Genomic DNA, 25,635 nt, shown 5'->3' with positions numbered 1-25,635 from the left:
ACTGCCCATCCACTCTGACCACAGCCAGGAGCCACATCCCACTGCCTGCTCAGCATCCATCCATGGAGGTGAGCACCGTGTCCCCTCTTTTAACCTCACCCAACGATGGACTTGGTCTGTGTGAGATCATTGTCTCCAGTGTGGCCATGCACATTGTGATACTGCTCATCGGCCTCTGTGGGCTGGCTGGGAATGGGGCTTTCCTCTGGCTCCTCCACATTAATGCCATCACTGACTTCATCTTAAACCATGCCATCACTGACTTCCTCTTCCTCATCTTCATGGTCCCCTCCACCCTGCTCTTCCTTGTGGAGGAACTGTCCTGCTCTGCTATAATGCCCCAAATGTATTCGAGCTTGCTTTTCCAGCTGTCACTGTTCACCCACAATTTAGGGATGGCCCGGCTGATGTTCTTCAGCATTGAGAGGTGCAGGTCCATCCTCTGCCTGTTTTTCTGTGGTTGCCAACTTCCTGAGCGCCTGCTGTGGGTGGTAATGAGTGTCCCATACTGGGCTTTCCTCTTCATTTTCATTGCTGTCAATCCAGTGGTGACCTCCCTGTGCGAGTCACACAAGCAGGAGCAATGCCAGGTGGCTCTCACCTCCATGTACGCCCTCAGCCTCTTCCTATTTGCTGCACTCATGGTCATTTCCAGCACAATCTTCTTCATCAAGCCAGGCTCCCAGCAGCAGCAACACAGCCGGCTCAGCATTGTTATCATCCTCGTTGCACTCTTCAGTCTACCCCTCAGTCTCTGGTCTTTCCTGCAGCAGCTCGGTTACACAGCTGTGCCCTCCCAGGTGGTTTTCCTGCTCACCTGCATCCACAGCAGCATCAAACCCTTCATCTACTTCTTGGTGGGGAGCTGGAAGAGAGCCTACTCCATGAGGAGCTGCTGGAGACACTGCCCCATGCAGAGCTGCAGGAGGCACTCCTCTGTGCAGTCCCTAAGGAAGGCGCTCCACAGGGTGTTCGAGGAGCCAAAAGAAAACACTGCCTGTGGAGATGATCTAACCATGGACACTGGGGTCTGAGCCTGTTGATCCCTTGCACTGCACTGCTGAAGGACCCTGGGACAGTGGCTGAGAGATTCCTTGAGTCTCCTGGTGAGTAAATGCCCACAGTGTCACCCTCCCTGTGCTGGGGCATCCCCAGCCCCTTTCCAGGCCGCTCTGGGCTCTGATCCGTGCTTGTGAGGCCTCAGCCTTGAGGAGCAGCCCCTGGGCTCAGCTGCTCTGGCGCTGATCAGAAACACCCTCTGCTCCCAGGAACTGCTGCTGTCCAACCACCTCCTGGGCCTTTATCAACAGCCTTGGGAATTGTTTTCCTTCCCTGAAGGCCACAGCATCCCTGCTCTCCCACTTTCCCAGAGAGCTGCCTGCCCGAAGTGTGGCCAGGGTGAAACATTGCTGTGAGTGACGCCCATCCCTTGGGCCTGTGAGCAGCGGCCCAAAAGGAGACCCTTGGAGCTCTCCTGGGCCCAGCAGCGCTGAGCAGAAGCTCCCTGGGAGTGGGGCCTCTCCGAGCTGGGATCTCTCCCGTCTGCTGCCCTCGGCTGATCCCCGAACGCCGACGGCTCCTGGGCCGATCCCCCAGTGCTCCAGGCCCAGCCCTTGGCCCAGTGAGGAGATGCAGAGGGATCCCCAGGGAGCATTTCACTGCCTGCCAGGGGAATTTCTCACAGGGACCTTGCACTGACTCTTTCTGGCTCTGTGCACACACGTGTGCAGCTGCTGTGGCAAATGTGGCACAAATGCTGCTCTCTCAGGTGTGTTAGTGCCTGAGACATCAGAGTGGGTCAGGCTTGGAAGCAAGTATCAGGCATAAAAAAGGTTAAATATTGCTACTTGATTTTCCTCTGCTGAATTGCTAATATTAATGTATAAATGAAGTACTCTTAAGTTGGTGTGCTGTAAAGGGTTTGGGCCATTTTCCTTTAATCCTTACCTTCACTGTCCTTTTGTCACCTGCCCTTGAACACTCACACACACAAACACACACACAGGGACAGCACTTTGGTGTGCTCTTGCTTAGTATTAAACCTGGTTTTCACTGATATCCTTCCTGCTGGTTTTGTGCCTTCAGAAATTCTCCCTCTGCCCTGGCTTTGGCCTCTCCCTCAGCAGGCTCGGATGGTTCAGCTGCAAGAGGAGGGGGAGTCCGTGGTCCTCAGCACAGCCACCCCCTTCCAGGAGCAGGGTGACATCTGTGTTTGTCACCGTTGTCACCACGGGGCATCAATCCCCACCCTGTGGCTTTGCTGAGGTCTCTGAGCTCAGGATGTTCAGCCTGGAGAAGGGAAGGCTTCAGGGAGCCTTAGAGCCCCTTCCAGAGCTTTAAGAGGCTCCAAGAACTGGAGAGGCGCTTTGGACAAAGGCCTGGAGTGACAGGACAAGGGGGAATGGCTTCCACTGCCAGAGAACAGGTTGAAGTGGAATATTGGCAAGAAATTCTTCCCTGTGAGGGTGGAGAGGCCCTGGCACAGGTTCCCACAGATGCTCTGGCCTCCCCATCGCTGGAGGTGTTCCAGGCCTGGCTGGATGGGGTTTGAAGCAATCTGACCTGGTGGAAGGTGTCCCTGCTTGCAAAGGGGTGAGATCAGGAAAAAACAACCACAAGTATTCCCAAGATTGAGGAGGAGGTCGATGAGCTCTGGTGAAGGGCTGGAAGGGGCACCACAGCACCCCAAAATCTGGTCTCCAGTAACTTTTATTGCATCATCAATGGTATTGGCAGTAAGAAATGTGGGCTCTGATGCTGATAACCTGGCTGCAAGCCTGTCGTGGTTTGGCTCTGGCCAAACACCAGGCACCCGGGAAAGCTCTTTGCTCACCTTCTCTTGCTGTCAGCTGGGGGAGGAGCGGGAAACAAAAATTAACAACAGGCTCATGAATTGAGATGGGGACCGGGAGAAAATAACACTCCAAGAATAGAAAAAAACAGGTTCAAAATAAATTGTATTAAGTAAATGTATTATTAAGAGATTCAGAGGATGATAATGAGAAGTAAAATAAAACTTAAAACACCTTTCTTTCCCCCAGCCCCTCCCTCCTTCCCACTGACAGTGCAGGGAGACATGGCGTGGGGTTTTTGGTCAGTTCATCACTTGAGATCTTTTCTGTTCGCTGAGGGAGAGGAGTTTTTTTGTGCTAGGTCATGGGGTCTCTCCCACGGGAGACAGTTCTCCATGAACTTCCTCCGTGTGGCTCTAATCTCGCCAGCAGCAGTCCTGACAAAACTGTTGCAACGTGAGTCCCCCCCAGGAGTAAACAGTCTCCTCCAAACTGTTATGGCTTGGGTCACTCTTCCACGGGATGCAGTCCTCCAAAGACAGGCAGCTCCACTTTGGAAGCAAGGGACCTCTCTGTATCTCTCTCTCTCTGCTCGGGTCTTGCCCTCCACAAGGTTTTTCCTGGGCCACACCGGGATGGCAGTGGCCGCGGCGCGTCACCGCTCACCACACCGGGATGGCCCCAGCAGCGGTGCCCCGCCATCCCTGGTAAAAACTGTGTGGGTGCTGCTTTGATTTTCTTCTGAAATATCGTATCGCAGAGGCGTTACCAACCTCTCCGATTGGGCCAGCAGCATGTCCATCTTCAGAGCCATCAGAAACTGGATCTGTCAGACATGGTGGAAGCTTCCAGCAGCTTCCAACAGGAACCCATTTCTGTGGCACTGCTACCAAAAAACCAGGCTGTGACAAATCAACACAGAGCAACTGTTTGCTGTGCTGCCCTTGGGCAGTGTGAGCCTCCATTTGAATGAAAAAAATGGGAATTCTTGGCTCAGCTCGCTTTCCTTGGGCCCAGGGCAGCTTTTGGCAATGATCCCAGACCTCTTACCAGCAAGGGAGTTGTTTCTGACAAGCAGCCCAATGCTCCACCTGCTCTGGCAGCACTGGCACCATTCCGGTGCCACCTGCACCACCAGCATCCCTCTGCTGCTGGAGGGACCATGACCCCTCCTGAAAGAGAAATGAGAAATGGCAGAAACCTGTCAGGTGAGAGAAGGCAGTCAGAGAACAGGACATTGTCCAGGGAAGGAGTGTTTCTAATCACGAGGAAAAGATGACCCATTCTATTCTTCAAGTGGAGATTTGACTAATCTCACTTCCTTGGTAGCCAATAAGCCCAAAAAACCAACAACCCTTCCCCGCCCAACCAAACAAGAAAAAACAAACAAACAAACAAACAAACAAACAAACAAACAAACAACCAAACATACATCCCCCCCAAAACATACCACCAAACAAATGGAAGTGAAATTCTGATGTAGTCAAAGATGTAATTTCCTACATCACCATGGCCCCACCATGTCTTTGGGAAGCAACAGCGGGATACGCAGAGGAGAGAGCCAGCAGGATGGGAGTGGGGAGCTCCTGGTGATCTGGGCACTTTCTCCTTCATGTCACTGACCTGCCACGAGCCGCTTTAGGACATGGATCCCAAAGGAGCAAGAGGGACCAGGAAGCGCCGCTGATCTGCACAGACCCCTTTGCCTGCTGCTGCCCCACAGGGAACAGGTCAGTGGAATGGTTTCCTTCCTCCCTACCCCACCTTCCTCTCCTCCAGCAGCAGCTGCTCTGTTCCTGCCATCCTATCATGATGACTGCAGTGCCATCCCCAGGTCATGCCTCTTCTACCCTGAGTTTCCTCCCACATCCCCTGCTGAACAGCCCAACCCCAAAACCTCCCTCTCCCAGCCCACAATTTCCACCTCCCTTCTCCCCTGCACATCTCACTCCTCCCCACTGAATCCTGCCCTCTGCCAGGAGCTGCTGAGGACCCTCATGGTCCATCCCTGGATTCTCCAAGCACTGACTGCCCATCCACGCTGACCACAGCCAGGAGCCACATCCCACTGCCTGCCCAGTGTCCATCCATGGAGTGACCAGTGAGTCCTCGTCTCCTGCCTCACCCACAGAAGGAGATGATCTGTGTGAGGCAGATGTCACCCCCGTCGCCATACACAGTGTGACACTGCTCATCTGCCTCTGTGGGCTGGCTGGGAACAGGGCTGTCATCGGCCTCCTCAGCATCGGCTTCACCACCGACTTCATCTTCAACCTGGCTGTCGCTGTCTTCCTCTTCCTCCTCCTCATGCTCACATGCACACTGCTCCTCCTTGTAGAGGATGTGGTCTGCTCTGCTCTTGTGCCCCTGGGGTCCTTGAGCTTCCTTTTCCGGCTGTCGCTCTTGTGCTCCAGCGTGGGACCGTACCGTGTGCTGTTCATGAACATCACAGGGTTAGGCTCTGTAGCCTTCAATTCCTTCTGCTGCTGCTGCTCTTTCTTTTCTGAGTGCCTGCCAGGCGTGGTATGAGTGCCCTGCAGTGACCTTCTTTGCTGTCACTGCTCTCCATCCAGCAGTGGCTTCCCTGGGCCAGTTTCACTGCCAGGGGTCTCTCATCTCCATGCACACCCTCCACCTCCTCCTCTTTGCTCCCTTCATGCTCATTTCCAGCATATTTTTCTCCATTCAGGACTCATGTTTCTCACAGAAGAGCAAGCCCAAAAGGCTCCACATTATTATCTTCCTCCCTCTCCTCACCACTCTCCCTCTTCTGGAATTTCCTGCAGCAGCTCGGCTACACCATTCTGCCTTCCCAGCCTGGTTTCCTGCTTGCCAGCATCAACAGCACCATCAAACCCATCATCTCATTCCTGGTAGGGAGATGCTGGAAGAACGGCTCCATGGGGTCCTTCAGGGAATCTCTCTGGAGGGTCTTTGGGGAGCCAGAAGAAAATACTGCCAGCAGCAATGATTCCAGCAGGGAAGGATTCCAATGATTCCATGGCAGTCTGAGCCTGCTGATCCCTTCCACTGCACTGGCGAAGCACCCCGGGACAGTGGCTGAGGGTTTCCTTGAGTCACCTGATTAATAAATATCCACAGGGTCAATTCTGCAGGAGAAGGCAGCAGGGGCATTGCCAAGGGCCATGTGAGAGGGATGCTCTTCGGGGAGCACATTGGAGCATGGCTTTGATCCTCCCTCAGGGGTCCTAGAACACCATTCCCAAAACGGATCGTACCCCACACGGCTGTGATCCCAAAATTCCCCCTGGCACCTGGTTCCTGCATCCCACTGAGATCTGATATCAATAAACAGCACCGTGAACCCTGAGCTGCCTTCGCCTCCCGGCTTCCTCTGGCTGCTGCTGCCAGCCGGGAATGTGGCTGGAGGGAGGGGACACACCCCTGGCTTGTGTTCCCTGGAGGAACAGTGATCCCGAGTGCCCAGAGCTGGGCTGGCAGCGACACAGCCGGCACGGACACGATGGCCCAGGGGCTCAGCATTGCCCCCCGAGTGCTCCGAGGTGTCACAGCAGAGATGTCCCTGCTCCCGGCTGGAGCGGGGCTGCCGGGGAGGGGAAGGCGGCCCCGGGGGCTCTGGGTGTGTTGGAGGGGGCGGGAGGCGCCAGGAAGGATCTGGATGCTGCTGATCCCAAATGTCCCTACTGGAGAGCAGCAGAGCCAGAAGGGCAGAGCTTCAGCCCGGGGAGCAGCCATAGCATGGCTTGGGATGGGATGGCATGGCATGTGGGGTAGTGATGGGCTTAGGAAGTAATTAACAAGGGGCTGAAATAAACTTTCAATCACATTGGGAAGAATTAGGAAGCAGGAATTCTTCACCTCCACAGCACACACAGAAGATCTCCCCTTGTTCTGTGTGTGGTGAGACATTACAACAGGGGCTTTATCCATCAAAACTACACACACTCACAAAAGTGTGTTTCTTATCTAATACACAAACATCACTTTCCTAGAACTAATTTGCATGCGTCCTCCTCCTACTGGGAGTCATTTCCTGGCCCTGGAGGATCATTTAAAGGGGTCTCTGGTGGTCGTATGCCGCGAGTGCTGAGATGTTAAAGGTGACCCTGCCTTGAACTTTTCCTTTGGCCATGCACTGTTGCTTCTTTTTACAGAACTTGCTCCAAAACCACTGCAGACCTCCTAATCTGTTTCTGCACTGGCTCCAGCCACGTTTATAATCCTGTGTGATCCTGAGAAGCACATAGGAGCTGGGCTTTCCTCCTCCCTCCTGGGTCCTAGATCCCTATGGCTCCCAGGAGGAGCAGGGACACTGCCGGGGGTCCCAGGTGGAGCGGGGTAGAAGTGAGGCTACCAGGGGAAAAAAATCAGCCCTGGGTGGTTCTGGGGTGTCAGAGCAGGCTGGAGGGGTCAGGAGAGGGTTAGAGTACGTTGGAGGGGGTCTGGATGCTGGCAAAGTCAGAGCAGAGCAGAGCCTGACAGGCCACGCTCAGAGTGGGGGAGCAGCAGCTGTCTGGGAAAGCTGTGGGATGTGATAGGATGGGGTGAGGATGGAGAATGGGGTGGGAATGGAGTGCAGAGATGGGGATGGGATGGGATGGGATGGGATGGGATGGGATAGGATAGGATAGGATAGGATAGGATAGGATAGGATAGGATAGGATAGGATAGGATAGGATAGGATAGTGAGCAGCTGAGCTCTGCTTCCTCAGGCCATGGGGAAGCTCAGGCAATGATCCTGGAGCTCTTCCTGGAATAGGAGTTACTTCTGAGAAGCACCCAGATGACTCACCAGCACTGCCAGCATTCCAGTGCCACCAGCATCCCTCCTCTGCTGCTGGAGGGACAATGACCCCTCAGGGAAGAGAAACAAGGAATGGTAGAAACCTGTCAGGAGAGGGAAGGCAGTCGGAGAATGGGACATTCTGCAGGGAAGGAATGTTTCGCATCAGGAGGAAATGAGGAGCCATTTACAGCTTTTGACAAAAGCCACTTCCTCTGTAGCAAAAAAAAAAAAAAAAAAGAAGACAAATATCTCAGAGGAAGTGAAGTTCTGATGTAGCCAAAGCTGCAATTTCCGACTCCCCCGTGACTCCACCAAGCCTTGGAAAACAGCAGCAGGACAGGGCAGAGAGAGGAGCCAGTGGGACAGGAGTGGGTAGCTCCTGGTGATCTGGGCACTTTCTCCTTCATGTCACTGACTTGCCAGGAGATGCTTTAGGACATGGATCCCAAAGGAGCAAGAGGTACCAGGAAGCGCCGTTGATCTGCACAGACCCCTTTGCCTGCTGCTGCCCCACAGGGAACAGGTCAGTGGAATGGTTTCCTTCCTCCCTACCCCACCTTCCTCTCCTCCAGCAGCAGCTGCTCTCTTCCTGCCACCGTCTCCAAGTGACTGCAGAGCCTCACTCTGGCCCCCCTCCTCTGTCCTGTTCTTCCCCTCCGCACCTAGTGCTGAACATCCCAATCCTTCCATTTCCCTCTCCCACCCCATAATTTCTACAGCCCTCCTCCTCTCCACTTCTCCCCACTGAATCCTTCCCACGGCAGGCAGCTTCCCACTGCTGAGGAGCCACATGGTCCATCCCTGGATTCTCCAAGCACTGACTGCCCATCCACTCTGACCACAGCTGGAGGCCACATCCCACTGCCTGCTCAGCATCCATCCATGGAGGTGAGCACCGTGTCCCCTCTTTTCACCTCACCGACAGACGAACCTGGTCAGTGTGAGATCATTGTCTCCAGCGTGGCCGTGCACATTGTGACACTGCTCATTGGCCTCTGTGGGCTGGTTGGGAATGGAGTTGTCCTCTGGCTCCTGCACGTAAATGCCATCACCCACTTCATCTCCAAACAGGCCATCATCGACTTGCTCTTCCTCATCTTCATGATCCCCTCCAGCCTGCTCTTCCTTGTGGAGGAAGTGTCCTGCTCTGCTATAATGCCCCCAATGTATTTGAGCTTGCTTTTCCAGCTGTCATTGTTCATCTACAGTATAGGGCTGTACCGGCTGATGTTCATCAGCATCGAGAGGTGCAGATCCATCCTCTGCCTATTTTTCTGTGGTTGCCAACTTCCTGAGCACCTGGTGTCGGTGGTGATGAGTGTCCTCTTCTGGGTCCTCCTGTTTGTTTTCATCGCAGTCAATCCCACAGTGGCTTCCCAGTGCCAGTCACATGAGCAGGAGCAATGCCAGGTGGCTCTCACCTCCATGTACGCCCTCAACCTCTTCCTATTTGCTGTACCCATGGTCATTTCCGTCATAATGCTCTTAGTTCATTTCAAGCCTGGATCCCAGCAGCAGCAACACATGAGGCTCGACATCGTTATCTTCCTCGTTGCACTCTTCAGTCTGCCCCTCAGTCTCTGGTCTTTCCTGCAGCAGCTCAGTTACACGGTTGTGCCCTCCCAGGTGGTTTTCCTGCTCACCTGCATCACCAGCAGCATCAAACCCTTCATCTGCTTCTTGGTGGGGAGCTGGAAGAGAGCCTACTCCATGAGAAGCTGCTGGAGACACTGCTCCATGCAGAGCTGCAGGAGGCACTCCTCTGTGCAGTCCCTAAGGAAGGTGCTCAACAGGGCGTTTGAGGAGCCAAAAGAAAACACTGCCTGTGGAGATGATCTAACCATGGACACAGAGGCCTGAGCCTGTTGATCCCTTGCACTGCACTGCTGAAGGACCCTGGGACAGTGGCTGAGAGATTCCTTGAGTCTCCTGGTCAGTAAATGCCCACAGTGTCACCCTCCCTGTGCTGGGGCATCCCCAGCCCCTTTCCAGGCCGCTCTGGGCTCTGATCCGTGCTTGTGAGGCCTCAGCCTTGAGGAGCAGCCCCTGGGCTCAGCTGCTCTGGCGCTGATCAGAAACACCCTCTGCTCCCAGGAACTGCTGCTGTCCAACCACCTCCGGGGCCTTTATCAACAGCCTTGGGAATTGTTTTCCTTCCCTGAAGGCCACAGCATCCCTGCTCTCCCACTTTCCCAGAGAGCTGCCTGCCCGAAGTGTGGCCAGGGTGAAACATTGCTGTGAGTGACGCCCATCCCTTGGGGCCTGTGAGCAGCTGCCCAAAAGGAGACCCTTGGAGCTCTCCTGGGCCCAGCAGCGCTGAGCAGAAGCTCCCTGGGAGTGGGGCCTCTCCGAGCTGGGATCTCTCCCGTCTGCTGCCCTCGGCTGATCCCCGAACGCCGACGGCTCCTGGGCCGATCCCCCAGTGCTCCAGGCCCAGCCCTTGGCCCAGTGGGGAGATGCAGAGGGATCCCCAGGGAGCATTTCACTGCCTGCCAGGGGAATTTCTCACAAGGACCTTGCACTGACTCTTTCTGCCTCTGTGCACACACATGTGCAGCTGCTGTGCAAATGTGGCACAAATGCTGCTCTCTCAGGTGTGTTAGTGCTTGAGACATCGGAGTGGGTCCAGCGTGGAAGCAAGGTTAAGGCATGAGATACCTTTCCAGCTAAATGCTGTTCATGTTCTTTCTTTGTTATATTGTCAATTTTAATGTACAAAAGCAGGAATGGCTGGGAGAAGCAGAGACTCTGCTCATGGTCCTGAGTGCAGCAGGGCAGGAGCGGGGCTGTCGTAGTGGAAAAAGGCAACCCCGGTGTGGGTCTGGAAGTTTTCAGGGGTCTAGAAGGGTCGGAGAGTTCTGGAGGGGTCTGGAGGTGCTTGGGAAATGTCTGGATTTTGTCAGTCCTATATGTCCTGACTGGAGTGCAGCAGAGCCTAATGAGCAGCGCTTCATTGCAGGGAGTGGCGATGGGATGGGATGGGATGGGATGGGATGGGATGGGATGGGATGGGATGGGATGGGATGGGATGGGATGGGATGGGATAGTTTTGGAGAGGAGTGGAGATGGGAACTGGGAGTGATACCAAAATCAGCTGTAATAAACTTTCCAACACAATGGGGAGCATTAGGCAGCAGGAATTCTTTACCTCCTCAGGACACACTGAAGGATCTCTCTATATTTCTGTTTGAGGTGAGAATTTACAAGAGGGGTTTTATCCATCACAACCACACACATCCATTAAAGGGGTTTTCTTATCTAATACACAATCATCACTTTCCTGGAATTAACTTCGATTTGTCCTCCTCCTACTGGGAGTCCTTTCCTGATCCTGGAGTATCATTCAGAGGGGTCTCTGGTGCTCATATTCCCTGAGTGCTGAGATTTTAGAGGTGACCTTGCCTTGAACTCTTCTTCGGCCATGTGTTCTTGCTTGTTGTCACAGAACTTGTCCCAAAACCACTGCAGGTCTCCTAATCTGTTTCTGCACTGACTCCAGCCACGTTTATCATCCTGCGTTCTCCTGAGCAGCACAAGAAAGCTGGGCTTTCCTCCTTCCTTATGGGTCCTAGAATACTATGGCCAGGAAGAGCATGGACACTGCTGGGGTCCCCAGTTGCAGCAGGGCAGAATTGGGGCTGCTGGGGGGGAAAAGGGGACCATAGGGGCATCTGTGGTATTGGAGTCCGTTTCCGAGGGGTCAGGAGAGAGCCAGAGGGGGTTGGTTGGGGTCAGGATGCCGGCAATCCCAAATGTCCCCACTGGAGGACAGCAGAGCCTGACAGGCCGCGCTCGGAGTGGGGGAGTGGCTGCTGTCTGGGAAAGCTGTGATAGGATGGGGTGAGGATGGAGAGCGGGGTGGGGATGAGGATGGGGATGGGAATGGGGATGGGGATGGGGAGTGGGGGGCAGAGATGAGGATGATACGGGGATAGAACAAGGAAGCAGCTCAGCTGTGCTTCCTTAGGTCCAGAGCTTCTTTTGTCAAGTATGCTGGAGCTATTCCTAGACTTGAAGTTGATTCTGAGAAGCACCCAGCTGCCTTGCCAGCACTGCCAGCATTCCAGAACCATCAGCACCACAGCATCGCTCTGCTGCTGGAGGGAGCGTGACCTCTCAAGGAAGAAAAACACAGAATGGTAGAAACTTATTGGAAAAGAGAAGGAAGTCAGAGGATGGACCTTGCCCTGGGAAGGACTGTTTCTTATCAGGAGGAATTGCTGAGCCCTACACAAAATGCACGTGCTTTGTGGCAAAGAAAAAAGAAATCAAGATCAGTAACCCTAAGGCTGTGGAACTCAGATGTAGCCAAAGTTGTAAAACCACTTCTGATTTTATGGAAGGGACTGTAAAACTGCCCTGTGACCCCACTGAGCTTTGAGGAGCAACAGCACACAGGGAACAGAGGGACAGGAGTGGGGAGCTCCTGGTGATCTGGGCACTTTCTCCTTCATGTCACTGACCTGCCAGGAGCTGCTTTAGGACATGGATCCCAAAGGAGCAAGAGGGACCAGGAAGCGCCGCTGATCTGCACAGACCCCTTTGCCTGCTGCTACCCCACAGGGAACAGGTCAGTTTCCTTCCTCCCTACCCCACCTTCCTCTCCTGCAGCATCTGCTCTGTTCCTGCCATCCTCTCCTGTGACCGCAGTGCCCTCCCCAGCTCCTCCCTCCTATGCCCTGTCCATACCTTCTGCGTCCCCTGCTGAACAGCCAAATCCTCCCACCTCCCTTTCCCACCCCACAATTCCCACTGCCCTCCTCCCCTGCACATCTCACTCCTCCCCACTGAATCCTTTCCACTGCAGGGAGCTGCTGAGGAGCCTCATGGTCCATCCCTAGATTCTCCAAGCACTGACTCCCCATCCACTCTGACCACAGCCAGGGGCCACATCCCACTGCCTGCCCAGCATCCACCCATGGAGGTGAGCACCGTGTCCGCATCTCCTGCCTCACCCACTGAAGGAGACGATCTTTGTGAGACAGATGTCACCACCGTGGTGACACACAGTGTGACACTGCTCATCTGCCTCTGTGGGCTGGCTGGCAACGGGGCTGTCCTCTGGCTCCTTGGCTCCCGTGGTTTGTACAGGAACAGAACCATCCTTTGCATCCTCATCCTGACTTTCTTCGACTTCCTCTTCCTCCTCTTTCTGGTCCCCTCCACTCTGCTCTTCCTGGTGGAGGACATGTCCTGCTCTATCATCATGCCCTTGCTGTACACATGGTTGCTTTTTGAGGCGCCACTGCTGTCATACGGCATGTGGCTGTACACACTGACATGCATCAGCATCAAGAGGTGCACACCCATCCACTGCCCGTTCTCGCACTGCTGCCACCATCCCCAGCCCCTGTTCAAGGTGATGCATGCCCTGCTCGGGGTCTTCTTTATCACTCTCATCACTATCTTTGCCACCATGATTTCTCTGTGTGTGTTCCAGCTATCTGGGCACTGCTGGGTGTCTCTCATCTCCATGTACACCTTCAACCTCCTCTTCTGTGCTCCCTTCGTGCTCATTTCCAGCACAATCCCCTTCATTAAGGGCAAGTCTGGCTCCCCTCAGCAGCAACCCAGGAGGCTCGACATTGTTATCTGCATCATTGTGCTCTTCACTCTGCCTCGCAGCCTCTGGAATTTACTGCAGCAATTTGGTTATGCCATCGTGCCCTCCCAGGTTGCTTTCCTACTTGCCTGCATCCACAACAGCATCAACCCCTTCATCTACTTCTTGGTGGGGAGGTGCTGGAGGCCCTGCTCTATGGGCTCCCTCTGGCTCTCCCTCCAGAGAGTCTTTGAGGAGCCAGAAGAAAACACTGCCCACAGAAATGATCCTGTCACGGACACTGTACTCTGAGTCTGTGGAATCTCCCCGCTGCACTGCTGAGAGACTCTTGGACTGTGGCTGAGGGACTTCTTAATTCACCTGATGAATAAATATCTAAAGCGTCACCCTCCCTGAGCTGGTGCATGCCCTACCCCCCTTCCAGTGAGAGGAAAGCAGATTTGTCTGTACAAACAAGCTGTGGGTCTGCTGGGAGACTAAAACTAGCACGGGGAGATAAAAGAAACAATGAGAAGGATTCCACTGATTGATGAATGGAAAAAGATATTTGCTTTTACAAATAAACTTTAGGTTTGCTGATAAATGAAATTAGACATTGAAAGAAACAATGGTGAAGAAAAACCCCTAAATTCTGTAAGAATTCAAAATTAAAAGAGAGGGTTATATATTAGAGGAAAATCTTCAGTATCAGGCATATCAGCAAGTCTGTACCTCCGCCAGTGGGGAAAGAGAGAAGGGAAATGCAGCTGGAAAATTAGGATAAAAAGGGAGGCTGCATCCTCCAAAAATTTGAGACATCCCAGGGGAATGCGCCATGACCTCTCCCTTTATTCGAATAAAGAAAAAGGACTCATCAGTCTCCTTTTTGGCCAAAAAACTCTGATTGTTGATTAATTTTTCTAACACCACATTGCAGTGGGATCTCAGAAATGCTCCTTAGGCCTCAGCCTTGAGGAGCAGCCCCTGGGCTCAGCTGCTCTGGCGCTGATCAGAAACACCCTCTGCTCCCAGGAACTGCTGCTGTCCAACCACCTCCTGGGCCTTTATCAACAGCCTTGGGAATTGTTTTCCTTCCCTGAAGGCCACAGCATCCCTGCTCTCCCACTTTCCCAGAGAGCTGCCTGCCCGAAGTGTGGCCAGGGTGAAACATTGCTGTGAGTGACGCCCATCCCTTGGGGCCTGTGAGCAGCGGCCCAAAAGGAGACCCTTGGAGCTCTCCTGGGCCCAGCAGCGCTGAGCAGAAGCTCCCTGGGAGTGGGGCCTCTCCGAGCTGGGATCTCTCCCGTCTGCTGCCCTGGGCTGATCCCCGAACGCCGACGGCTCCTGGGCCGATCCCCCAGTGCTCCAGGCCCAGCCCTTGGCCCAGTGAGGAGATGCAGAGGGATCCCCAGGGAGCATTTCACTGCCTGCCAGGGGAATTTCTCACAGGGACCTTGCACTGACTCTTTCTGGCTCTGTGCACACACGTGTGCAGCTGCTGTGGCAAATGTGGCACAAATGCTGCTCTCTCAGGTGTGTTAGTACCTCAGACATTGGAGTGGGTCAGGCTTGGAAGCAAGTGTCAGGCATAAATAAGGTTAAATGGTGCTACTTGATTTTCCTCTGCTGAATTGCTAATATTAATGTATAAATGAAGTACTGTTAAGTTGGTGTGCTGTAAAGGGTTTGGGCCATTTTCCTTTTAATCCTTACCTTCACTGTCCTTTTGTCACCCGCCCTTGAACACTCACACACACAAACACACACACAGGGACAGCACTTTGGTGTGCTCTTGCTTAATATTAAACCTGGTTTTCACTGATATCCTTCCTGCTGGTTTTGTGCCTTCAGAAATTCTCCCTCTGCCCTGGCTTTGGCCTCTCCCGCAGCAGGCTCGGATGGTTCAGCTGCAAGGGGAGGGGGAGTCCATGGTCCTCAGCACAGCCAGCCCCTTCCAGGAGCAGGGTTACATCTGTGTTTGTCTCCACGGGGCATCAGTCCTCGCCCTGTGGCTTTGCTGAGGTCTCTGAGCTTGGGATGTTCAGCCTGGAGAAGGGAAGGCTTCAGGGAGACCTTAGAGCCCCTTCCAGAGCTTTAAGAGGCTCCAAGAACTGGAGAGGTGCTTTGGACAAAGGCCTGGAGTGACAGGACAAAATGGGGAATGATTTCCCACTGCCAGAGCACAGGTTGAAGGGGAATATTGGCAAGAAATTCTTCCCTGTGAGGGTGGAGAGGCCCTGGCACAGGTTCCCACAGATGCTCTGGCCTCCCCATCGCTGGAGGTGTTCCAGGCCTGGCTGGATGGGGTTTGAAGCAATCTGACCTGGTGGAAGGTGTCCCTGCTTGCAAAGGGGTGAGATCAGGAAAAAACAACCACAAGTATTCCCAAGATTGAGGAGGAGGTCGATGAGCTCTGGTGAAGGGCTGGAAGGGGCACCACAGCACCCCAAAATCTGGTCTCCAGTAACTTTTATTGCATCATCAATGGTATTGGCAGTAAGAAATGTGGGCTCTGATGCTGATAACCTGGCTGCAAGCCTGTCGTGGTTTGGCTCTGGCCAAACACCAGGCACCCGGGAAAGCTCTTTGCTCACCTTCTCTTGCTGTCAGCTGGGGGAGGAGCGGGAAACAAAAATTAACAACAGGCTCATGAATTGAGATGGGGACCGGGAGAAAATAACACTCCAAGAATAGAAAAAAACAGGTTCAAAATAAATTGTATTAAGTAAATGTATTATTAAGAGATTCAGAGGATGATAATGAGAAGTAAAATAAAACTTAAAACACCTTTCTTTCCCCCAGCCCCTCCCTCCTTCCCACTGACAGTGCAGGGAGACATGGCGTGGGGTTTTTGGTCAGTTCATCACTTGAGATCTTTTCTGTTCGCTGAGGGAGAGGAGTTTTTTTGTGCTAGGTCATGGGGTCTCTCCCACGGGAGACAGTTCTCCATGAACTTCCTCCGTGTGGCTCTAATCTCACCAGCAGCAGTCCTGACAAAACTGTTGCAACGTGAGTCCCCCCCAGGAGTAAACAGTCTCCTCCAAACTGTTATGGCTTGGGTCACTCTTCCACGGGATGCAGTCCTCCAAAGACAGGCAGCTCCACTTTGGAAGCAAGGGACCTCTCTGTATCTCTCTCTCTCTGCTCGGGTCTTGCCCTCCACAAGGTTTTTCCTGGGCCACACCGGGATGGCAGTGGCCGCGGCGCGTCACCGCTCACCACACCGGGATGGCCCCAGCAGCGGTGCCCCGCCATCCCTGGTAAAAACTGTGTGGGTGCTGCTTTGATTTTCTTCTGAAATATCGTATCGCAGAGGCGTTACCAACCTCTCCGATTGGGCCAGCAGCATGTCCATCTTCAGAGCCATCAGAAACTGGATCTGTCAGACATGGTGGAAGCTTCCAGCAGCTTCCAACAGGAGCCCGTATCTGTGGCGCTGCTACCAAAAAATCGGGCTGTGCCAAATCAATACAAAGCAACTGTTTGCTGTGCTGCCCTTGGGCAGTGTGAGCCTGCATTTGAATGAAAAAATGGGAATTCTTGGCTCAGCTCACTTTCCTTGGGCCCAGGGCAGCTTTTGGCAATGATCCCAGACCTCTTACCAGCAAGGGAGTTGTTTCTGACAAGCAGCCCAATGTTCCACCTGCTCTGGCAGCACTGGCACCATTCCGGTGCCACCTGCACCACCAGCATCCCTCTGCTGCTGGAGGGACCATGACCCCTCCTGAAAGAGAAATGAGAAATGGCAGAAACCTGTCAGGTGAGAGAAGGCAGTCAGAGAACGGGACATTGTCCAGGGAAGGAGTGTTTCTAATCACGAGGAAAAGACGACCCATTCTATTCTTCAAGTGGAGATTTGACTAATCTCACTTCCTTGGTAGCTAATAAGCCCAAAAAACCAACAACCCTTCCCCGCCCAACCAAACAACAAAAAAAAACAAACAAAGAAACAAAAAAACAAACAACCAAACATACATCCCCCCCAAAACATACCACCAAACAAATGGAAGTGAAATTCTGATGTAGTCAAAGATGTAATTTCCTACTTCACCATGGCCCCACCATGTCTTTGGGAAGCAACAGCGAGATACGCAGGGGAGAGAGCCAGCAGGGTGGGAATGGGGAGCTCCTGGTGATCTGGGCACTTTCTCCTTCATGTCACTGACCTGCCAGGAGCTGCTTTAGGACATGGATCCCAAAGGAGCAAGAGGGACCAGGAAGCGCCGCTGATCTGCACAGACCCCTTTGCCTGCTGCTGCCCCACAGGGAACAGGTCAGTGGAATGGTTTCCTTCCTCCCTACCCCACCTTCCTCTCCTCCAGCAGCATCTGCTCTGTTCCTGCCATCCTATCATGATGACTGCAGTGCCATCCCCAGGTCATGCCTCTTCTACCCTGAGTTTCCTCCCACATCCCCTGCTGAACAGCCCAGCCCCACCACCTCCCTCTCCCAACCCAGAATTTCCACCTCCCTTCTCCCCTGCACATCTCACTCCTCCCCAATGAATCCTTCCCACTGCAGGGAGCTGCTGAGGAGCCTCATGGTCCATCCCAGGATTCTCCAAGCACTGACTGCCCATCCACGCTGACCACAGCCAGGAGCCACATCCCACTGCCTGCCCAGCGTCCATCCATGGAGGTGAGCAGTGAGTCCTCGTCTCCTGCCTCACCCACAGAAGGAGATGATCTGTGTGAGGCAGATGTCACCCCCGTCGCCATACACAGTGTGACACTGCTCATCTGCCTCTGTGGGCTGGCTGGGAACGGGGCTGTCATCGGCCTCCTCAGCATCGGCTTCACCACCGACTTCATCTTCAACCTGGCTGTCGCTGTCTTCCTCTTCCTCCTCCTCATGCTCACATGCACACTGCTCCTCCTTGTAGAGGATGTGGTCTGCTCTGCTCTTGTGCCCCTGGGGTGCTTGAGCTTCCTTTTCTGGCTGTTGCTCTTGTGCTCCAGCGTGGGGCCGTACCGTGTGCTGTTCATGAACATCACAGGGTTAGGCTCTGTAGCCTTCAATTCCTTCTGCTGCTGCTGCTCTTTCTTTTCTGAGTGCCTGCTATGCGTGGTGATGAGTGCCCTGCAGTGACCTTCTTTGCTGTCACTGCTCTCCATCCAGCAGTGGCTTCCCTGGGCCAGTTTCACTGCCAGGTGTCTCTCATCTCCATGTACACCCTCCACCTCCTCCTCTTTGCTCCCTTCATGCTCATTTCCAGCATATTTTTCTCCATTCAGGACTCATGTTTCTCACAGAAGAGCAAGCCCAAAAGGCTCCACATTATTATCTTCCTCTCTCTCCTCACCACTCTCCCCCTTCTGGCATTTCCTGCAGCAGCTCGGCTACACCATTCTGCCTTCCCAGCCTGGTTTCCTGCTTGCCAGCATCAACAGCACCATCAAACCCATCATCTCATTCCTGGTAGGGAGATGCTGGAAGCACGGCTCCATGGGGTCCTTCAGGGAATCTCTCTGGAGGGTCTTTGGGGAGCCAGAAGAAAATACTGCCAGCAGCAATGATTCCAGCAGGGAATGATTCCAATGATTCCATGGCAGTCTGAGCCTGCTGATCCCTTCCACTGCACTAGCGAAGCACCCCGTGACAGTGGCTGAGGGTTTCCTTGAGTCACCTGATTAATAAATATCCACAGGGTCAATTCTGCAGGAGAAGGCAGCAGGGGCATTGCCAAGGGCCATGTGAGAGGGATGCTCTTCGGGGAGCACATTGGAGCATGGCTTTGATCCTCCCTCAGGGGTCCTAGAACACCATTCCCAAAACGGATCATACCCCACACGGCTGTGATCCCAAAATTCCCCCTGGCACCTAGGTCCTGCATCCCACTGGGCTGTGATATCAATAAACAGCACCGTGAACCCTGAGCTGCCTTCGCCTCCCGGCTTCCTCTGGCTGCTGCTGCCAGCCGGGAATGTGGCTGGAGGGAGGGGACACATCCCTGGCTTGTGTTCCCTGGAGGAACAGTGATCCCGAGTGCCCAGAGCTGGGCTGGCAGCGACACAGCCGGCACGGACACGATGGCCCAGGGGCTCAGCATTGCCCCCCGAGTGCTCCGAGGTGTCACAGCAGAGATGTCCCTGCTCCCGGCTGGAGTGGGGCTGCCGGGGAGGGGAAGGCGGCCCCGGGGGCTCTGGGTGTCTTGGAGGGGGCGGGAGGCGCCAGGAAGCATCTGGATGCTGCTGATCCCAAATGTCCCTACTGGAGAGCAGCAGAGCCAGAAGGGCAGAGCTTCAGCCCGGGGAGCGGCCATGGCATGGCTTGGGATGGGATGGCGTGGCATGTGGGGTAGTGATGGGCTTAGGAAGTAATTAACAAGGGGCTGAAATAAACTTTCAATCACATTGGGAAGAATTAGGAAGCAGGAATTCTTTACCTCCACAGCACACACAGAAGATCTCCCCTTGTTCTGTGTGTGGTGAGACATTACAACAGGGGCTTTACCCATCAAAACCACACACACTCACAAAAGTGTGTTTCTTATACACAAACATCACTTTCCTAGAACTAATTTGCATGCGTCCTCCTCCTACTGGGAGTCATTTCCTGGCCCTGGAGGATCATTTAAAGGGGTCTCTGGTGGTCGTATGCCGCGAGTGCTGAGATGTTAAAGGTGACCCTGCCTTGAACTTTTCCTTTGGCCATGCACTGTTGCTTCTTTTTACAGAACTTGCTCCAAAACCACTGCAGGCCTCCTAATCTGTTTCTGCACTGGCTCCAGCCACGTTTATAATCCTGTGTGATCCTGAGAAGCACATAGGAGCTGGGCTTTCCTCCTCCCTCCTGGGTCCTAGATTCCTATGTCCAGGAGGAGCAGGGACACTGCCGGGGGTCCCAGGTGGAGTGGGGTAGAAGTGAGGCTATCAGGGGAAAAAAATCAGCCCTGGGTGGTTCTGGGGTGTCAGAGCAGGCTGGAGGGGTCAGGAGAGGGTTAGAGTACGTTGGAGGGGGTCTGGATGCTGGCAAAGTCAGAGCAGAGCAGAGCCTGACAGGCCACGCTCAGAGTGGGGGAGCAGCAGCTGTCTGGGAAAGCTGTGGGATGTGATAGGATGGGGTGAGGATGGAGAATGGGGTGGGAATGGAGTGCAGAGATGGGGATGGGATGGGATGGGATGGGATGGGATGGGATGGGATGGGATGGGATGGGATGGGATGGGATGGGATAGGATAGGATAGGATAGGATAGGATAGGATAGGATAGGATAGGATAGGATAGGATAGGATAGGATAGGATAGGATAGTGAGCAGCTGAGCTCTGCTTCCTCAGGCCATGGGGAAGCTCAGGCAATGATCCTGGAGCTCTTCCTGGAATAGGAGTTACTTCTGAGAAGCACCCAGATGACTCACCAGCACTGGCAGCATTCCAGTGCCACCAGCATCCCTCTGCTGCTGGAGGGACAATGACCCCTCAGGGAAGAGAAACAAGGAATGGTAGAAACCTGTCAGGAGAGGGAAGGCAGTCGGAGAATGGGACATTCTGCAGGGAAGGAATGTTTCGCATCAGGAGGAAATGAGGAGCCATTTACAGCTTTTGACAAAAGCCACTTCCTCTGTAGCAAAAAAAAAAAAAAAGAAGATAAATATCTCAGAGGAAGTGAAGTTCTGATGTAGCCAAAGCTGCAATTTCTGACTCCCCCGTGAATCCACCAAGCCTTGGAAAACAGCAGCAGGACAGGGCAGAGAGAGGAGCCAGTGGGACAGGAGTGGGGAGCTCCTGGTGATCTGGGCACTTTCTCCTTCATGTCACTGACCTGCCAGGAGCCGCTTTAGGACACGGATCCCAAAGGAGCAAGAGGGACCAGGAAGCGCCGCTGAACTGCACAGACCCCTTTGCCTGCTGCTGCCCCACAGGGAACAGGTCAGTGGAATGGTTTCCTTCCTCCCTACCCCACCTTCCTCTCCTCCAGCAGCAGCTGCTCTGTTCCTGCCACCCTCTCCTGGTGACCGCAGTGCCCTCCTCATCTCCTTCCTCCTCTGCCCTGAGTTTCCTCCCACATCCCCTGCTGAACAGCCCAACTTTAATGCCTCCCTCTCTCAATCCACAATTTCTTCTGCCCTCCTCCCCTGCACATCTCACTCCTCCCCTCTGAATCCTTCCCACTGCAGGGAGCTGCTGAGGAGCCTCATGGTCCATCCCTGGATTCTCCAAGCACTGACTGCCCATCCACTCTGACCACAGCCAGGAGCCACATCCCACTGCCTGCCCAGTGTCCATCCATGGAGGTGACCACAGTGTCCCCATCTCCTGTCTCACCCACTGAAGGGGACCATCTGTGTGAGACTGATGTCACCACCGTGGCCACACACAGTGTGACACTGCTCATCTGCCTCTGTGGGCTGGCTGGGAACGGGGCTGTCATCGGCCTCCTCGGCCTGAAGGGTGATAAATTTATCATCCAAAACCTGGCTGTCATTGACTTCCTCATCCTTCTCCTCACATTCCCATCCGCCCTCCTCTTCCTGGTGGAGGACGTGTCCTGCTCTCCTATCCTGCCCCTGGTGTACCTGCGTTTCCTTTTCCGACTGTCAGTGGTCTCCTGCTACTGGGGGCCGTTCTGGGTGACATCTTTCAGCATTGAGGTGGGTATCGAAATGCTCTTGGAGCTCTGCTACCGCCGTGACCTTCCTGAGGAACTGTTTTTTCTGGTGATGAGTGTCCAGTTTTGGGCTTTCTCTGCTCTCCTCAGTGAGGCTCCCACAGTGACACTCCTGTGCCCAGCCAACGAGCAGGAGCACTGCCGGGCAGCCCTCATTGCTGTGTGGGCCATCATCCTGCTCCTCTTTGTTGTACCCATGACTGTGCTGGTAATTTACAGCACGATTGCTTTGATTAAAGCCAGGTGTGGCTCCCAGCAGAAGCAACCCAAGGGAAGGGACATTGTTATTGTCTTCACTGGTCCCTTCACTCTCCTTTTCCTCCTCTGGAATTTCCTGCAGGAGCTTGGTTACATTGTTGTGCCCTCCCATTTTTTTTTCCTGCTCACCTGCATCTACAGCAGCATCAAGCCCTTCATCTACTTCTTAGCAGGGAGGTGCTGGAGGTCCTGCTCTGTGGAGTCCCTCCGGCTCTCCCTCCAGAGGGTCTTTGAGGACCTAGAATAAAACGCTGCCCACAGCAATGATCCTGCCTTGGACACTGGGGTCTGAGCCTGTTGATCCCTTGCACTGCACTGCTGAAGGACCCTGGGACAGTGGCTGAGAGATTCCTTGAGTCTCCTGGTCAGTAAATGCCCACAGTGTCACCCTCCCTGTGCTGGGGCATCCCCAGCCCCTTTCCAGGCTGCTCTGGGCTCTGATCCGTGCTTGTGAGGCCTCAGCCTTGAGGAGCAGCCCCTGGGCTCAGCTGCTCTGGCGCTGATCACAAACACCCTCTGCTCCCAGGAACTGCTGCTGTCCAACCACCTCCTGGGCCTTTATCAACAGCCTTGGGAATTGTTTTCCTTCCCTGAAGGCCACAGCATCCCTGCTCTCCCACTTTCCCAGAGAGCTGCCTGCCCGAAGTGTGGCCAGGGTGAAACATTGCTGTGAGTGACGCCCATCCCTTGGGCCTGTGAGCAGCGGCCCAAAAGGAGACCCTTGGAGCTCTCCTGGGCCCAGCAGCGCTGAGCAGAAGCTCCCTGGGAGTGGGGCCTCTCCGAGCTGGGATCTGTCCCGTCTGCTGCCCTCGGCTGATCCCCGAACGCCGACGGCTCCTGGGCCGATCCCCCAGTGCTCCAGGCCCAGCCCTTGGCTCGGTGAGGAGATGCAGAGGGATCCCCAGGGAGCATTTCACTGCCTGCCAGGGGAATTTCTCACAGGGACCTTGCACTGACTCTTTCTGGCCGTGTGCACACACGTGTGCAGCTGCTGTGCAAATGTGGCACAAATGCTGCTCTCTCAGGTGTGTTAGTGCCTGAGACATCTGAGTGGGTCAGGCCTGGAAGCAAGTGTCAGGCATAACAAAGGTTAAATGTTGCTATTTGATTTTCCCCTGCTGAATTGCTAATATTAATGTATAAATGAAGTACTGCTAAGTTGGAGTGCTGTAAAGGGTTTGGGTTTGGGCCATTTTCCTTTAAATGCTTACCCTCACTGTCCTTTTGTCTCCTGCCGATGAACACACACACAAACACACACACAGGGACAGCACTTTGGTGTGCTCTTGCTTAATATTAAACCTGGTTTTTACTGATGTCCTTGCTGCTGGTTTTGTGCCTTCAGAAATTCTCCCTCTGCCCTGGCTTTGGGCTCTCCCTCAGCAGGCTCGGATGGTCCCAGATGCAAGGGGAGGGGGAGTCCATGGTCCTCAGCAGAGCCAGCCCCTTCCAGGAGCAGGGTGACATCTGTGTTTGTCACCGTTGTCTCCACGGGGCATCAATCCTCGCCCTGTGGCTTTGCTGAGTCTCTGAGCTCGGGATGTTCAGCCTGGAGAAGGGAAGGCTTCAGGGAGCCTTAAAGCCCCTTCCAGAGCTTTAAGAGGCTCCAAGAACTGGAGAGGCGCTTTGGACAAAGGCCTGGAGTGACAGGACAATGGGGAATGGCTTTCCACTGCCAGAGCACAGGTTGAAGTGGAATATTGGCAAGAAATTCTTCCCTGTGAGGGTGGAGAGGCCCTGGCACAGGTTCCCACAGATGCTCTGGCCTCCCCATTGCTGGAGGTTGTACCAGGCCTGGCTGGATGGGGTTTGAAGCAATCTGACCTAGTGGAAGGTGTCCCTGCTTGCAAAGGGGTGAGATCAGGAAAAAACAACCACAAGTATTCCCAGGACTGAGGAGGAGAATGATGAGCTCTGGTGAAGGGCTGGAAGGGGCACCACAGCACCCCAAAATCTGGTCCCCTATTGCTTTTTGTTGCATCATCAAGGGTATTGGCAGTAAGAAATGTGGGCTCTGATGCTGATAACCTGGCTGCAAGCCTGTCGTGGTTTGGCTCTGGCCAAACACCAGGCACCCAGGAAAGCTGTTTGCTCACCTTCTCTTGCTGTCAGCTGGGGGAGGAGAGGGAAACAAAAATTAACAAAGGGCTTATGTTGTATTGTGTTACTACTGTACTGTATTAAGTTGAGTTGGTTTGTCCCTTGTACCCCTTCTTGTAATGGTTCTCCCCAGGTTCTCCTTCTCCCTTGATTGCCCCGTCAGTCAAGCCTCTCTCCTCCCCCCCAAACATTGTAGTAACCCGTGATCCCTCCCTGGTCTCCTGTCCGTCACTCAGTGCCCCCACCTTTGAATCCAGAACCTTCTACCGTGGGCATCGAGTGATTGGACCAGGAGCCATAACTCCACCCCTACTTTCCCCCTATTGGATACCCCACGTTATCTTTCACTCTCTTACCACTCCCATCTTTTTTCCGATTGGCTGAGGATCCTCCCTTTATAAACCCCAGTCAGGACCCAGTCTGGGTCCTCGGCTGGCAGTCTCCCTGGAGTTCATTAAGACCAGATTGAACTGCTGCCGTGGTCTGTCTCCTTCTTCCGCCCTGTGGGTAGCAGCCTCTCTCCTTCTCCACCGCGAATCCTCATCCCCAGAAGGCATAAGCCTTAGGCGCTCTCCTAGCAAAGCCCTCGATCGGGAGAGCCCCCGTGCTGCTGGCGGTGCTGGCCGCAGCTAGCTGGGGTTTCTCTTAGAGGCCAGCCGCCGCTGCAGGCTCATGAATTGAGATGGGGACTGGGAGAAAATAACACTCCAAGAATAGAGAAAACCAGGTTCAAAATAAATTGTATTAAGTAAATGTATTATTAAGAGATTCAGAGGATGATAATGAGAAGTAAAATAAAACTTAAAACACCTTTCTTTCCCCCAGCCCCTCCCTCCTTCCCACTGACAGTGCAGGGAGACATGGCGTGGGGGTTTTGGTCAGTTCATCACTTGAGATCTTTTCTGTTCACTGAGGGAGAGGAGTTTATTTGTGCTAGGTCATGGTGTCTCTCCCACGGGAGACAGTTCTCCATGAACTCCCTCCGTATGGCTCTAATCTCACCAGCACCAGTCCTGACAAAACTGTTGCAATGTGAGTCCCCCCCAGGAGCAAACAGTCTCCTCCAAACTGTTATGGCTTGGGTCACTCTTCCACGGGATGCAGTCCTCCAAAGACAGGCAGCTCCACTTTGGAAGCAAGGGACGTCTCTCTCTCTCTCTCTCTCTCTGCCCGGGTCTTGCCCTCCACAAGGTTTTTCCTGGGCCACACCAGGATGGCAGCGGCCGCGGCGCGTCACCGCTCACCACACCGGGATGGCCCCAGCAGCGGTGCCTCGCCATCCCTGGTAAAAACTGCATGTGTGCTGCTTTGATTTTCTTCTGAAATATCGTATCGCAGAGGCGTTACCAACCTCTCCGATTGGGCCAGCAGCATGTCCATCTTCAGAGCCATCAGAAACTGGATCTGTCAGACATGGTGGAAGCTTCCAGCAGCTTCCAACAGGAACCCATTTCTGTGGCACTGCTACCAAAAAACCAGGCTGTGACAAATCAACACAGAGCAACTGTTTGCTGTGCTGCCCTTGGGCAGTGTGAGCCTCCATTTGAATGAAAAAAAATGGGAATTCTT

The 25,635-nt window shown here is 53.9% G+C and overlaps 4 protein-coding genes across 4 annotated transcripts; all 4 read left to right on the top strand.

Annotated features, from left to right (window-relative positions):
- Positions 1–62: 62 nt before the first annotated feature.
- On the top strand, positions 63–3,472 carry LOC135302165 (mas-related G-protein coupled receptor member A7-like). The gene has a single exon (XM_064422626.1). The coding sequence runs from the start codon at positions 63–65 to the stop codon at positions 1,032–1,034; it is 972 nt and encodes a 323-aa protein (XP_064278696.1). The 3' UTR covers positions 1,035–3,472.
- A 4,955-nt stretch (positions 3,473–8,427) lies between these two features.
- Positions 8,428–10,139, top strand: LOC135302164 (mas-related G-protein coupled receptor member A8-like). Its single transcript, XM_064422625.1, has one exon. The coding sequence runs from the start codon at positions 8,443–8,445 to the stop codon at positions 9,418–9,420; it is 978 nt and encodes a 325-aa protein (XP_064278695.1). The 5' UTR covers positions 8,428–8,442; the 3' UTR covers positions 9,421–10,139.
- A 2,339-nt stretch (positions 10,140–12,478) lies between these two features.
- Positions 12,479–13,414, top strand: LOC135301973 (mas-related G-protein coupled receptor member H-like). Its single transcript, XM_064422553.1, has one exon. The coding sequence runs from the start codon at positions 12,479–12,481 to the stop codon at positions 13,412–13,414; it is 936 nt and encodes a 311-aa protein (XP_064278623.1).
- A 7,914-nt stretch (positions 13,415–21,328) lies between these two features.
- On the top strand, positions 21,329–24,115 carry LOC135302163 (mas-related G-protein coupled receptor member H-like). Its single transcript, XM_064422624.1, has one exon. The coding sequence runs from the start codon at positions 21,329–21,331 to the stop codon at positions 22,211–22,213; it is 885 nt and encodes a 294-aa protein (XP_064278694.1). The 3' UTR covers positions 22,214–24,115.
- The last annotated feature ends 1,520 nt before the right edge of the window (positions 24,116–25,635 follow it).

Source organism: Passer domesticus, chromosome 6, assembly GCF_036417665.1.
Source record: "Passer domesticus isolate bPasDom1 chromosome 6, bPasDom1.hap1, whole genome shotgun sequence".
In the NCBI taxonomy this organism is placed as follows: Eukaryota; Metazoa; Chordata; class Aves; order Passeriformes; family Passeridae; genus Passer; species Passer domesticus.
The sequence above is the reverse complement of the archived record's forward strand: the minus strand, read 5'-3'. Positions and strand labels throughout refer to the sequence as shown.